At 41.1% G+C, this 16,606-nt stretch overlaps 1 protein-coding gene across 1 annotated transcript in view; it reads left to right on the plus strand.

Moving 5' to 3' along the window:
* Positions 1–16,606, plus strand: part of LOC126456667 (uncharacterized) — a 303,806-nt gene that overhangs the window by 254,650 nt on the left and 32,550 nt on the right. Inside the window, exon 6 of the mRNA XM_050092410.1 lies at positions 4,952–5,169. Coding sequence (XP_049948367.1) covers positions 4,952–5,169 — 218 coding nt within the window. The remainder of the gene's footprint in view (positions 1–4,951; positions 5,170–16,606) is intronic.

Raw genomic sequence — 16,606 nt, forward strand, 5'->3', positions numbered from 1 at the left:
ACAAACATACACACAAAATTCTAGCTTTCGCAACCAACGGCTGCTTCGTCAGGAAAGAGGGAAGGAGAGGGAAAGACGAAAGGATGTGGGTTTTAAGGGAGAGGGTAAGGAGTCATTCCAATCCCGGGAGCGGAAAGACTTACCTTAGGGGGAAAAAAGGACGGGTATACACTCGCACACACACACACACATATTCAAAGTTTGAATATGTCTGCTTGTGTCTGTATATGTGTGGATGGATATGTGTGTGTGTGCGAGTGTATACCCATCCTTTTTTCCCCCTAAGGTAAGTCATTCCGCTCCCGGGATTGGAATGACTCCTTACCCTCTCCCTTAAAACCCACATCCTTTCGTCTTTCCCTCTCCTTCCCTCTTTCCTGACGAAGCAGCCGTTGGTTGCGAAAGCTAGAATTTTGTGTGTATGTTTGTGTTTGTTTGTGTGTCTATCGACCTGCCAGCACTTTCTTTTGGTAAGTCACATCATCTTTGTTTTTAGATATACTTTTACATAGTCACTATGCTGAAAATGGTTGTGCCACACAAGTAATCACTATAACTGTGCAAAAGTGGAATGGCGTTACACTTGGGCACCCTTCTGGAGTTAACTACCTGGAAATCTGACCAGGCACCATGTGCCATCTTTCATTGGCACAAGATGTAGGCTGGAGGCTCTCATGGTCTTGGCAGGGTACAGCACATCTGTGGTGATTATTAACGTCAATCTTGGCCTGAGCAGTTCTCAATTTATTGGGTGGAAGGGGGTGGGGCGAGCAGAAAACCACTGGCCCAGGTATCATGGCCAGGTGTTGTGCTGAACCTCATGGGGAGCGCTGAAGCAGTGTTTGAGAATGGGGAATATGGCAAGGAGGTCAGCAAAAGGGCCATAGTAGGAGAGCTGTTTGATAGAACAAGAGGTGATGGGGACGGACTGACATGGTGTGGGATGATGGGAGGTGGTGTTGACAATATGGTGGTTGCCTGGTCGAGGAGGAGGCCACAATGAGAAACACAGTTGTTGACAAGGATGGTATCTGTAATGGCAGCCACATATAGGTCCACAGGAAATCGTTACTGAGTTCTAGGTAGATGTATTGGGTGTGGTAGCAGTAGTTTAGATGGCTGAGCCATTTGATGCAGTGAGGGATATGGAGGAAGATGGACAGAGGCCACTACAGGGTAGTCAACACTGTGGATAGGCGGAAAGTTCTGAACCTTTGTCAAGCAGGTAGTATGGTGAGGAGTGAAGGTTACCGTGATCACATACAAATATGTGCTGCAAAATTACAAAGCAGCCAGGCACATTGCTGCCAGTTTCTGTCAGTGTTTGGGGTCCACACACATGACAGTTTGCTGCAGCTCTTGAAATTTTCATGGTATCAGTGATATTTGCTGGTCCAATGTATGCCATGGCTATAATTAACTGGTTGGGAGGGGGCAGGGGAAGGGGTCTTCATGTTTATGCATGCTGGTGGTCATAAGCGCCACTGGGTAGAGGTAAGCAATGTGTGGTTCAGGGTGGATGCATGTGATCCAAGGCAGCAGTGAGCTTACCCATCTCACTAGTCATCTTGACTATTAGCTGCGCTGTGTCTGAGAAGGTCTGGGACTGGCAGAGCATGGGGTGGAGCAGGTTGTGCAAGTATGTGGTCATGTACACGGGTGTCATGGCACTGCATTATGGCAATGATGGAGCGTGGGTTCAGCTTCGAAAATCCTGTCATAAGCGGAGGCCACTGCATCAGCACTCTGCTAACGGCAAGTTGCTATTAGCAGTGTGTCAGAAACCACTGCTGGCTCAGCCAGCATATGGAGCTGCTGGAGGAGCTGCGAGGGCCACATGTCAGTGTACTCCTCTTACTCCTCTGATGAGAACAGTGTGTGCATGCACTGCAATTCTTATATGGTGATTCACTCAGGAAGATGGGCACATAGAGCATTGAAGATGCCAGATTCTGGCAGGTTTGCAATGATGTTACATCCCTCCAAAATGACCAAAAGTCTAAGTTGCGTCACAGAAAGTGCAAACTGCTTAGCATCATTTGTAATGGGAGAGCCTGGGAATATCACCTCTATAGAAGCGAGCCACATGTGTGGGTCATGTGAATTGAATGGTGGCAAGTGCATGGCAGCATGAGTAGGTGGAGGGGTGAGAGATGTGCGTGTGCCTGTGCAGTTGCAGATTCTACAAGCTGTGTGAAGTGGATTAGGAATGCTTGGAATCTATCCATCTGTGCCTATGAATCCGGGGGGCCCGGGGGCTTGGTTATCAGTGGTGGCAGGACCTGCTGGTGGCACTGTAGTGGGATCTGTCTGTATCATGGTGCACTGCTCTCTTCAGTAGTAGTGGCAAGCAGGGAGAGAGGAGTGGGGGGTGGGTGGTGGTGGGTGTTGGAGGATAGATACACAATGTGGCCTTGAAATGCTCATGACGTGGTGCTGCAAATAGCAGTTGTTGGATGGTAGGTGTGGTTCAGTTGAAGGTTACCAATGTGGGAAATACTTAACTCACTAACCTTGCACACATAACCCTATGGTGCACTAGTACATAAAAGTGTTAGTGGAAAAGAAAAGTGAACAGTTCAAGGATTTTTTCATTCCTTTGTTGGAATAGGACACAATTACATAAAAGTTAATGGGGAAACATTAACACGATAAATTATGTAGCAAAACAAATGGACACAGTGGAATAATTCTTCTAGCTCACAGCAGTCTCACAGAACTGAAGGCTGCAGTGAGTGCCAAGTATTGCATCATAAATGTGATTCCATATCTAACAAATACAAGAAAAGAAAACTTATGGCCATGCACATGGGGGACTATGACAGTCGGGCAGAACATGGTGTACTATCCGTTATGATACTGTCATTACTAAGAATTCTGCGATGTGGAAGTAGCCTATTGATCCCACAAAACTGCTGGCAGTGGCGTGAAAAACACCTATCTCAAATTGATTTGTATGAAAAAATTTCTAATGCTCTACAACTAGAGCTCAGCAAGGTTATGTAGATGCCAGCAGTCATTGTTCAACTGAAGCCTGTGGTACAGACTCACTTGTGTTGCCTTCTCTGCACCCGAATATGTACAGAATACCATCACTGCACCTCATGACAAATCCCTTCTTCAATTTAGCCTGGCAAAATAGACACTTTGCTATACAACACTTATCTTGCTTGGGAAAGCATGTCAAACATTTGGTATCAGTATGGGAAGGGGCTCTACCCGTTGGATGCTTCTCTGTAGAAAAATTCCAGGGTTGCCACAAGGCAGTGCATGGTGGAGAGATATCCCACTAATTGAGTCTGCTTTGCTTGCAGACAATCCACACTGTTTGCTGTTGCTGTCTGCTGAATCAGAAGGGTACGGGCACGCATCTGCTGTAGTACTTCAGCACACATTCATTGAAATACTTATGAATTTTGATAGAAGAGCAGTTAAGCTAATGTTTACTGAACACTGGTCATGGAAGGGCCAAAAAGTTTCATTCGGTTTCCAGACAAATATATTCACTTAAATCCCCAACTCTTTTCATTGTTTAAGTTTTATCTAAATCTGGAAGTGAGACAAAAGGGCTGAATTGTCAGATATCCCCAACTTCAAAATAAATCTTTCTTTAATAATTGATACTGCTTACAATATTATCTATATAGGTTGCAGTGGGTTCTGTTATTCTAATGTATTCACAAAAATTTAGTACTAGGGCATTTATAGGTGACATGTCCATCAGAGAAATGGCAACAGTATCAGCAGCTCTTTATGTCCATGTTAAACTCAACACAAATAATAATTGATGTATTAAACTTTTCTGCCTGCATCCTACTCAGCAAAGTTTCAAATTTGTCTAAAAATGCACATGTGACTGAAGAGCCAGGGATATGATTTATAACAATTAAAAAGCCATATTCCAAAATTTCTATGCAGCAACTTTCAAACAATGCTTCATCACTTAATCAGTTAATAGTTTGTGTGACTACAAAGCTTCACAATTTCTCTACCGGTGTGACTGATCCTTCAAATCTCTTTTTTCTACAAAAACTTGCTACTAAATATTGTAGCCTGTAAGTGACTGTACCACCTGTAGAGAATTTGTTTTCCAGAAATGCTTCCAGTTCTTATAGCTTGTTCATCATTGCCACTGAGGATCTACCTATGTTTAGGCCCATTACAAAGTTATTTTTAGGAACTAAATCAAGTAAAAAATCTTTAAATTGGACAACATTCCTGATATCTACATGGGCCTGTATTTTTACATTGAATTCCTGCAGTGTTTTGAAATAAGTCAATTCATCAATGTATACAAATACCTGGGTATAAATTTTTGTGGGGATATGAAGTGAAATGATCACATAGGTTTGTAAAGCAGATGGCAGACTTTCGTACATTTATTGAATAATGGGGAAAGTGCAGCCAGTCCAGAAAGAAGATTGCTTACAAAACTCTCATGTGGTCTATCTTAAGGTACTGTACAATTGTGCATCGGACCCATACCAAACAAGACTTAACAGGGAATATGGAATGTCTACAGTGAAGGACAGCAAGACCCTTGATAGAGCATCACTGAGATGCTGGTAAGCTTGAAATGTCAGATACTTGAAGATAGATGTCCGCTATTCCACAAGAGCCTATTTACCAAATTTTGAGAATCTGAATTATGTGAGGAATCCATGAATGTACCATATCCCCCTATGAATTGCTCCTGTAGATACAATAAGGACAAAATTAGACTAATTATGATGCACACAGGAAGCATTGAAGCAGTCTTTCTTTCCACACTGCATTTGTAAATGGAACGGAAGAAATCCAAACACCTGGTACATTTGCAAGCACCATCTGTTATGCATTTCAGAGTGATTTTCTGAGTATGGATGTAGCTGTAGATGTTCTACAAGTACTGTTGTGCATTTCAGTAAGCCATTACCTTTAATTTCTTAACAACATTCAATTTATTTTTCAGCTCACTTCTGTGTTACAAGATATAGCAAAGCAGATTGGCCTTTCAACTATTTTGGGAGAAGTAGAATCAGTGGGATCCCGAAGTGGAAGCACTGTTACAAATCCATTGGAGATAAAAGATGAAGGTGAACTTAGAGAACGACTGGTTCATATTGAAAAGAGACTTTGGGAAGTGGAACATCGTATGAATAGTTCAGATTTGCGTATCCGTGCTTCTCGGTAAGACACCGTGAAACCGCACTTTTCAGTTACCATTTATCATACAAGAGAAATGCATCACAATATATTAAATGATGAAATCCGTTAGTTTTTATAGCATGTTTGTACAACATGTGAGGTGTGATCGAAAAGTAAAAGGAATTTTTGTTTTTCTTAAAGAATATTTATTATTAACTGTCACCAACATTGTCCCTGTCAGAGTAATCCCCCTCAGTTATAATACACTTGTGCCAGCACGTTGTCCAATCTTGGAAGCGCTTTTGGAACCTACTTTTTGTTGTGGCGTCCAGCTCCTTCAGTGATTCTGTTTTTATCTCATCAATGGTGGCAAAATGACGTCCTTTCATAGTTCTCTTCAGCCTAATGCACTATCCTATTGTAATGGAAGAAAATAGTGAGAAGAACCTTCACATGTAATTGAACTTGGCCAAATTTCTTCAGTCTTGTCTCTTAAGGCAGCTTCCTTTGGGACAATTGGACATTGGTTTCAATATCATCCTATGTAACCATCTTTCATCACTTGTTTAACCTTATTTAGAAGTTCTGGATAATTGTTGACTTCATTCAGCAATTCCTGAGTGATGTTTAAACTGTGTCATTTGTGGTTGAAATTCAACAATTTTGGAACAACGTTGCTGCTACATGTTTCATGCCCAAAATATCCTAAAAAAATTGCTTGACATGAGCCAAAGGATGTGTAAACATCATCAATAACCTCTCTGATGGTGATTCGGTGATTTTCCAGAACAGTTTTCCTTATTTCTTCCACATTGCTATCAGCAATTGATATGCTTGGGCATCCAGGGCACTCATTGTCTTCAGTGTCTTCTCAACCCTCTTTGAAATGTTTATACCATTGTAAACACTTGTCTTACAGTAGATTTGCCGAAGACACAGTCAACATTTCAAATGTGGTACTGCACTTTACTCCATTTTCAAGCGAAATTCAATGCAAATTCTTTGATCCCTTTTTTTCAGAAGTAAACATTTACAGAGTTATTGAAAACACATGTCTTTTTGACTGTAAACAATAAACTAAATACTCAAAATAGCTGAAAATTCAAACTTTCATCAGGAACATGTGTACCAACAAGATTTAAAAAGAAATTGAAACTCAGATGTATGAAGCCTGCAATATGAAAAATTTCCCATTACTTTTTGATCGCATCTTGTACATATACAGTTTAAGTGTAAGATAAATTGCAGATGACTAAAATTCAACTGAAATGAGTGCTGTCATGCAGTAATGTGGAGACTGCAATTTCAAGCAAATATACTATGGCTTACTTCTTAATGGATTAGGATAGTTAAGGTAGCACTTTGAGAGTACTGTTTTGAAAAGGTGAGAAAAAATTATTCTCCTTATGAATTGCTCCCTTTATTATTACTTATAGAATTAAATTTTGGCAAGGGCAAACTATGCTTATTCTGAGCTGGACAATTGTGGAAACCTTAAAAACTCACCACATAGAAAGCTAAATGTGTCCTGAGACTATAGTTCGGTACACAGAGTGGAATATGAACACTGAATGAAACTAATGTGTACTTTAGTTGTGGAAGACACAAGCACAAAGAATGTGACTACAAAATATTCTAATACTAAAATGTTTGAAATAGAAGCTTCTGGGTGGAAACCTTAATATTCACTTGGTCTTTATTGATTTCAGAAAGGTGTATAGTATAGTGCCCCTTCATATGCTGTTAGATATTGCAGTCCAGCTCTAAAGTAAGACATATGTCAGAACAATCTACAAGATACATGTAGTAAGCAAAGATATGCTGAAACATAGATTAATACTTCTGATTCATCCCCCCTCCCGCGCCAGTTGGTAAATTGTAACAGGAATATTGCCTCTCTTCCCTGCTCTTCAAGATCTAAGTTTAGAAAATATTAAGAAACTAGATGAGACATTGTTCACAAATGGGAATAAAATTAGGGGAAGGTTACCTCGAAGACAGTATTGTTTCCTGCTGATCATGTGTTGGGACAATGTAACAATGTGTATGCAGGTTTTTTTTTGTATTAGTTCTGCAAAGTACATTCTCCAAAAGCTTTGCAACATTTTCAGTCTTCAGAATTAGATTTTCACTCTGCATTGGAGTGTGCGCTGATATGAAACTTCCTGGCAGATTAAAACTGTGTGCCCGACCGAGACTCGAACTCGGGACCTTTGCCTTTCGCGGGCAAGTGCTCTACCATCTGAGCTACCGAAGCACGACTCACGCCCGGTACTCACAGCTTTACTTCTGCCAGTATCTCGTCTCCTACCTTCCAAACTTTACAGAAGCTCTCCTGCGAACCTTGCAGAACTAGCACTCCTGAAAGAAAGGATATAGCGGAGACATGGCTTAGCCACAGCCTGGGGGATGTTTCCAGAATGAGATTTGCACTCTGCAGTGGAGTGTGCGCTGATATGAAACTTCCTGGCAGATTAAAACTGTGTGCCCGACCGAGTACCGGGTGTGAGTCGTGCTTCGGTAGCTCAGATGGTAGAGCACTTGCCCACGAAAGGCAAAGGTACCGAGTTCGAGTCTCGGTCGGTCACACAGTTTTAATCTGCCAGGAAGTTTCATTTTCAGTCTTGTTTATGTGTATGTAGACCAGTCAGTACCTCAAGTATTTAAGTATGTATTGAATAATTAACTTCATACTTTTACTATTCAGATAAATTACAATGTAGATATTTCATTTGTAGTATGCATGTTAAGGATGGTTTTTAAAGACGGCAATTTGAACAATATAACATTCTTTCTCTCTCTCTCTCTCTCTCTCTCTCTCTCTCTCTCTCCTCCCCTCCCCCCTCCCCCTCTTTTAGGAAAATGTAAAATGGAAAAGTGACTTATGGCAAAGCATTGCATTGGTGCATAGAGCAGTAAGAGAAGTCTCAGTTCTCTGTTACAGTCATTCAAGTTATGGAAGAAGACAAAGTAAATGTACCTATATTAGGAGAAATAGTTGTAAAAGTGTGAATGTTTGCTGCTAGGACAATCTTTGCATGCCTGAACACATGAATGACATATTCTTTGGCCACCAGAACTTGTAGTATTATTAAGTAGAACTCAGGCGAGTGAAGGAGTCAAAAGCAGTTGTCAAGCAGTCAGTGAGAGAGAGTGTTATATCATGGTGAAGTGAGAAGATTGGATGGCAGAGGTGCCACACAGAAAGCATACCATCACGGCTAAATTAAAAAAAAAATATATTTGGTAAATAGTAGTGCTATCATGCCTTTGACCATTTGGTGAAGAGTGATTATCATTTTTCAAAAAAGGACAAAAAAGTTTACTTTGCTAATGCATCCTGCTAAAAGAATTAAAAATGCAAACTGCCATGCAGTGATTTATTTCAGCTCATCATTTTTGCAATGTAGACAGAGCAGAGTGGAGTTATCTGTTGCCAAGTTATCTGTTATAGGGCCTAAGTGAGCCTTTGAGAAAACAATAAAAGTAGTTTTTGTTTATTAAAATTTAATCTAATTCAGCAAATGCATTTTTCTAACAGGGCATGGTTTTCATTAAGCAACAGTTAGCAACTGTACATAATTGTTCCATAAGAAAGACATGTTGAGTATTATGGATAATCATTCTTTACATTCATTTACTGATAGTCAGATGCAGTTTAGTTTAGTTAATATCACATACATGAAAATCAATTTGCAGAATTATGTTCATGTTTAAAAGTAGGGTAAACAAAGTTTTTCTAGATCAGACATTGTAATCAGAATTTAAAAGTACTTGCTTTCAAATTGCTGGTGAGACATTTTAGCACACATGCAGTTTCCAGTTACTAAAAGTAAAAGCACATTAGTTTCTAAGTATAGATGAGTAAGTATGTTGATTGAACCAATTACAACACATGAGTGAAACATTGGAAGATGGGAATTAGAAGTCTCTGTTATGGTCATTCAAAGGATGGAAGAGCAAAAACGTAGATAGATGTCAGGGTTTTTAGTGAACCAATTACAACATATGAGTCAAATGTTGCACATTATAAATAAAACCAAGAATATTTCAGAAGCCCTCAAAATAAACCATCTCTGCCAAGAATATAGCGTCTCATGACTGTAACATGTCAGAAATGAAGACATTACAATGATGTGGCAATCAGAACCATCTGTAGCATTTACCCCCCTCCTCAGTTCTATTTTTTTAAGGGTATGTATGTCAACTTGTTTCATTCCATTAATTTTGAGATTTGGTGAGGAAGAGAATTTTGTCCTCAGACAGAGGAGGAAAACTATAATTGTGCACTTAAAAATAAATGCATCTGAATTATGAAGTTGAAAGAATAAAAATATTTTTTATGCATTTTATAAGCAGTGGATGAGAAGAGAATTTAACAGAAGCTATGAAGAGAAGGTGAAATGATCCTGAAATCTAAAAGACCAACAAAAATGAAATGCAGTTACATCATTCAACATAAGAAGAAACAATAAATTAATGTAAATCTGGTGAAAGACAACCATTTTGAAGTAGTTTCTAGAATGGTTCCTGGAAATACAGTGAACAGTTGAAAGAATAAAAATATTTTGTACGCATTTTATAAGCAGTAGATGAAAAGAGATACAGTAATACAGAAAGTTCACTACAGAACATTGCAAACTAAGAAAATAGGTCTTAAATCATAACCACAAAGCTGAAAAAAGTACACAGCTGACAAGCAACGGAGGCTTTTCCCCCACCTTCTGCCCTCATAGTGAGATCCTGGGTATGTTCTTGACAACTGATCAATATGCAAATAGCCAACAGCAAAACATAAGCACTGAATTTCAAAGTAAACATAGTCACAGGATTAAGAGCATAATGGTAAAATTTGTGGAATTAAAGACCTTGACTACAATAAGTTATGTAAAGACTTTAGTGTCAAGAAGTGATGAGATTCCTATATTAACTGTAGTCACAAAGAATCTAGTGGAGACACTGAGCTGTAGGTGGATACATAAACACGAAGTGCAGCCTCTTCAGAGCATACATATACATGCTAATAGTCTATGGTTGTGCCAAGATAGATATATTGGTCACTGTCAGTTACCTAAATCAAGCACAGTCGAGCATGGCCAGTACTTGGGAGGGTGACTGACAATGCCATGTGCTGTTGCCAATTTTCTTTTGCTTCTACAGTGGAGGGACAGGATGGGTGTTGATGTAAAGTACTTGATCACCAGTCTTTCTGCATATGTCCCGGATTTAATTCCAAACCTCTCCACATGTCTCGTGAAGTAGGGGCATGTGACACTGCTGATGGTGACCCATCCATCGGAGGGTGACATTAATCTAGATAGGTCACTTGGCATTCTTCCAGAGGAGTAGGCTGTTTGCCGACACAGTGATTCACTCTCTCCCTTCTCTCATAATCTCCAACATGGACACAACACTACATACACACACACTCACACACACACACACACACACACACACACACACACACACACCATATAGTCATCTATACTTACAGATACACTTGCTCACTTAGTTCTCAAACTTCAAGAAGGAAAATGCCTGTAGGCATAAAGGATAGGAAAAACCTTACCAAATACATGGTTCAATCTGCCCTTTGAGGTCTCCGAGCCATTTGTGCCATGTGACTTTGCACTAACATGCTAATATCTTCACCTGCACAGGCTGTGCTCTCTTCCCATACCATACTGTCCCTCCCTCTCCTAGTTCTTGACTCTTAACTTCTCTTCACAACATACCTATTACACTGTTTTAATATGAAATAGAGGATGGGAAACGAAAGAGAAAGGATGGGTGGGAATTTGCAACTTCCAGCTGCATGGGGCATTCTGGCAGTGCAATGATTGAACATTTGTACTGGACCTGGATGCTCCATTTCTCTAGAATGGTTGTCTTAACCAAATCAGTCATCTGGACTCACTTCCTGTCCAACCAAAATTCTCATCTTATCACATGCTGCAATGCAGTGTTCAATTAAGCCCCTACTTTCAAATTACTGATTTGTGTGGGAGTTCAGATGATATTAGTGCATCTGCACTGAAACAAAAATTAAGAAGTCATCGCACTCTTACAGAAATACATATATCTCGGCAGTGGATGTTTGTTCCAGTGTTTCAGTGCAATAAGAACTTATGCCACATAAAATAGCATCAACGATTATACCAATTTAAAGATATACTTGCCTTAGTTAAACTGAATCATGTTTATGTCTAATATACTTTACTAATGTATACCTTTTCCGTCTTTTCTGTTAATAAGCAAACCATAATAATGTAGTATTTTAATGTTTTGTAATTTATATATGTTATTTATTTATATGTGGCAAGTGGTCAGCATCTGGCACTGTGTCAGGCCTGTAAGGGGGACTGGACCATTTCTTAAAGTGTGGGAAGGCACGGGCAGCATTGAGTCAACATGACATAGTCTTCATGGCATGCCAGAGGGGGAGAGGATGGCTGGTGTGGGAGATGGAAATCGGTTGCTCCCACGTTGTGGCAACTGTGTGAGTGGCAAGAGGCATGAGGATGATAAAGTGGCCAAGGGCACCAATTGAGGAAGTGATGCCATCTTCTTCCACATCAGGAAGAATATTGAAGGTACGCAGTAGTGTGACGCGATGCTTTGAGTTGTTGAGCATGTGAGGAGGTGAGTGAAGCATGAAGAGCATGTCATCACATAACAGCAAGGAGAGGTCATCAACCAATGTTGATGTAGAAGTGTACAACACAGGAGGGAGTGGGCAACGCTGAAAGCTCAAAACGAGCGTTCATGGAGGTGGTGCCAGAGGGAGGAATGTTGTGCAGTACCCAAATCACTCAGAACACACAAATCAGCACTGGGAGAAATTGACAGCAAGGAGAGGGGAGGAGCTAACTCATCAGCCAGAGGAGATACTAAGGTATCAGAGGGGGGAGGGGGGGGGGGGGAGCCAACTTGAGTCTGCTGATGGAGTGTGGGCAGAGTAACAGAGCACTTTGTGGGTGCCCAAGTAAGACTGTTGGAGAGCAGACCACACAGTGTCATCACAGAGCATTTCATAGTCACAGTGCTCTAAGCTTTTATGAATATAGGCATGTTGTGCAGTGTGGCTACATGAGAGTGGGTTGTGGATGTGAGCAATGTGAGTGTTGACGCGTGCAACTGAAGTTGAGAGCTCAGTGGTGGGCAGAGACTCAGATTTGTTGATGAAGACAGCAAGAAAGCTCAGGACTTTGCCATAAAGTATGTCAGCCAGGGAGGCCTATCAGTCTTCCTTAAATGCCATGTGAATTCTGAGCAGAACCCAGGGAGGACCTCAGACCAGAAAGTAGCATGACACGTTAGCACTGACTTAAGGGTTCAATGACAGCACCCAACCAATCAATTATTCTGTGGGATGGTAAGAAATAGTGTGGAATTTATTGGCATCCCTCAAGTCTCATAGCCTGCTGAAAGAGATGGATTCAAACTGTCTCCCCTGATCAGTAGTGATAGAAGAGGGATATCCAAAGTGAGCAATCCCAGAGATGACAAATGGAAGAGCAACCATATCTGCAGTTATGTCCAGGAGAGTAACAGATTTGACTCATCTGGTGACACAATCAATAATGGACAGAATGTATGTGGGAGAAGATCAATGAGGTTGAGATGAATAGTCAAAACTGTCCTTTAGGGATATGAAATTGACCCAGGGGAGGGTGGGTAGGTGTTTGACTTTTCTGCATTGGCATGAGAGGCAGGCACATGTCCAATCATGACAGTCTGACTTTAATGCCATTCCAAACAAAACATTTGGTAACAAGGTGAGAAGTAGCCTTAATACCCAAATGGCCGAGGTCGTGGATTACTGAGCAGACTTGGTAGTGTAGTGGGGGCAGGGATGAAGGGGCAGAGATTACCTGTGAAGGTGTCACAAAGCACCAGGCATGAAGAGGCAGGCAGGCATCACAATTGATAACATATAGGGTAGTGTCATCTCTTATTAAATGGCCTGTATCTGGATCATCCTATTGGAGCCATGCCAGTTTATCCAAGTCCAATACAGTGATGCGATGGTAAATATGTGAGGCATGTAGTAGATGATGACTTCTCAGCTCCTTTCATGCAGTGGACATCAGTAGTGTACTGGCAAATGAGATGTATGTGGTGAAAACACTAAGGCAGGAAGTCATGTGCAGGATTATGAATGACATTTGTGACTGGTATGTGATCTGTGTAGGTAGTTACAGACTGGTCTTTTATGTCCTCACAAAAGTAGTGGACACTTCATATATCACCAACAATTCCCTATCATAGGTGGGCCACTTATATTGTGAGGCGGAAAGTTTGTTAGAAAAGAAATGAAGCAGTTGGATCGAGTTGCCTATGTGCTGTTGTAGGACAGCATTGATTGAAGACTTGCTCATGTCGGTGGTGGTAGAAATGTGCATGTCAGTGATGGGGTGAGCTAGCGTGACAGTGTTGTCTAGTGCAACTTTAAGTGCCTGGAAAGTACACCACATATCATCAGATTATAGTACTTTGTGGATGCTGGAAGTGTTATTTCCCATCAAGGTCAGAGTGGCTTGTAGGGATACAGCATGAGGAATGTGCTGCGTGATAAAAACTGATCATTCATAGAAAATGATGGAGGTCCTGGAATGTCTTGGGTAATGGAAAATCGTGGATGAATGTGACACTGTCAGATGTAGGGCAAATAATGTTGGCAGATGTGTTATGGCCCAGTAAAGTGACACTGACAGCACATAACTGAGACTTGTCATGATTTATGTCATTTATGTTGTCGGTAAGTGCTTTGAGAACTCAAGCTCGTGCTCTTCAGCAGAGGGGGAGTGGATGAAAACGTCATCAAGGTAAGCATAGCAGAAAGGAAAGGGGAACAAGACTGAGTCAATGAAATATTGCCACATCTGCACAGCATTTTTAAGACCATGAGACATGTAGCAGCATTAAAATAAGCTGAATAACATTATGATGAATACTTTAAGCATATCATCACAGCGCATAGGAATTTGATAATAACCCTTTTGGCAGTCAATAATGATGAAAATCTGCACACCATGCAGTTGTGAGTGAAATCCTGGCTGTGTGGAACTGGGTAATTGTAAAGGATCTTTTGAGCATTGAGTTTGCAATAGTCCCTGCGCAAGTTGAAAGAACCATCTTTTTCAGGCAGAAGATGCACAGGTGACAACCAGTTACTGTCTGAAAGATGCATAGTCCTGGAATCTCAGAGGTCCTTTGTTGCAGCTTTAGCATGGTGGAGTTTGGTGGCATTAAGGCAGCGAGCCTTATATACAAGACGGGGGCCCTTGGTAGTAACAAGCCTGTGGGAGGTGCCGTCAGCAACAGCATCTATAATGGAGGTTGGTGCATGCATAACAACTCTGGCTGATGAAGGAAACACTGTAAGTTTCATTGTCATAGATCCTTGGAGATTGCAGCGAAGGTGGAGGCAAGGTCAAACAGGAGCAGACGAAACCTCAGTGACATCACATAGCTGTAACACAGTGATGTCAGCGAATGTGTGGAGAGCAGGTGACAAGTTGGCTGACACATCAACAGGCAGCTGCTACAGGTTATTGTTGTTGTTGGCATAGAGGTTAACAATCTCTTTACAATGAGTTGTAAGCAGGGTTAGTAAGTTGACAAGATGCTGTCATGTGTGAGCACTCATAGGTAGTGCAGACAAACACAATACACTGAAAGAGGGTGGAAGGGGATAAGGAGGCAGAAATGCTCAGAAAGCTTGAGCTAGATGCATGGTGAAGTGGTTGATTGGAGGTCCAGTGAGAGGCTGAAATGCTTGAGGAAGTCGATCCTGAGTACAGGAGGATACTGGGTTGGGTGAGAAATGAAGGTGAAGGCCCACTGAGACATGGACAGGTATATTAGAGTTGTTGACTGCAAAGGAACAGTGAGGCAGGAAGAAGACATGAATCAGTGCACATTGATGAAATGACGCTGGCATCAGCCCCATTCTTGATGAGGAGGTAGAGATCTCTGGTGGGATTGAAAATGTAAAGCTTACTGCAGGAGGAGTCAGCATACCAGATGACTGAGTAGAGGGATGGCTCTCTGCAGCATCACCGTGGGTTGTGGTGCATAGAAGGACATGCAGCTAGAGTTTCGGGATGCACATGATGGATGACAAGACCGTGCAGAGTTGCCAAAGGTTACATGGTAGTAACATAATGGGTACAAGGGATGAGGCGTCTGCTGTAAGTCACCTGAGCTGCTTTGACATGCTATGTGCTCACTTGGCCACAGAAGAATGGTGGGAGATGGGTGCTGGAAGTGAAGGTAGAGCTGGAAGTTGACCACCAGATGGCACTGGAAGTGGCCGCCGAAGTGCACACTGCACACACAAACCTCTGCCTGCCAAATGAGGAGGCATCTGGACTGAGACAGGAGGAGCGTTGCATACCTTTGAACCATGGGGGAACTGCCAGAGGGGAAGGATCTGGTAATGCTGGATAATACTGTACACTTGGTCAGCAAGAGGGAGTTTCTCTTCTAAAACAGCAGACCTATGGGGCAGGAGATGTAGTTGAAAATCAGACAGCAATTTAACCAGCCAAAGGTTCCACAGCATGATGGTCGGTAGCTCCTCTGATGTGACTTGGGAGTGGAGACAGCACCACAATTGAGATAGGGTGCGATCCTGCAGCTGTAAGTCATGAATGATGTAATGAATTACTATAAATGACATACACCAGTACAAATAAGCAAACGCAATGGATGTGCTACCAGACTGAATCAAAGACTATAGAATCATGAATCAAAGCAGTTCTTTGCAAAGTCGATAACTGCATGTTCAATGTTTGCAGTCATCACAATCAGAAGTATTGTAGAATAACAAACATCAAAACTGAAGCTAATCATAGATGTAGATGAAAATATCTGAAAGAAACATCATTCTATTCATTTATGTGCTTGCATAGGCATTGCCTGCAGACCTGTATTCACAGTTACAGTGCTAAGTGAAATATTGATGAAGGTGAGTGAACATTATGATTTTTTTTTTAATATCATGTTAACAAAGGTCTGTGAGATTGTTGCTATTATAGATCTTAAATCAATTGCTTGGCACACGTACTTCTCAAATTTTTGGACAAATGTTTTTCAAATGCTGTATTTCTTTGAACTTCAATTTCTTGGAGTTACACTAAAGTAAAGAACTAAGCACAGTTATAAAAATTATTACAATTACTAAGTTAAAACTTGTTATATATTTTATTGGAATTAGACAGCAAATTAATATTATTACCACTAAAATTACTGCAAAAATGTTATTTATCATTGAAGTGTTAAAGGGGTGAAGGGGGTAATGGCCATTTATGTTTGGTGGTGGGGACCAAGGAGAAGCCAGTTTAAAACGTGGCCCATCTCCCCTGCCTGAATCAAATCCTGGATCTGCACTTAACTCTATACAAAGTGGAAGTCTCATAAGAAGGTAACCATTTTCACATTCATGTGCCAAAACATCTAGTGTTTGAAGAGA

Source organism: Schistocerca serialis, chromosome 2 (genome assembly GCF_023864345.2).
Source record: "Schistocerca serialis cubense isolate TAMUIC-IGC-003099 chromosome 2, iqSchSeri2.2, whole genome shotgun sequence".
Taxonomy (NCBI): Eukaryota; Metazoa; Arthropoda; class Insecta; order Orthoptera; family Acrididae; genus Schistocerca; species Schistocerca serialis.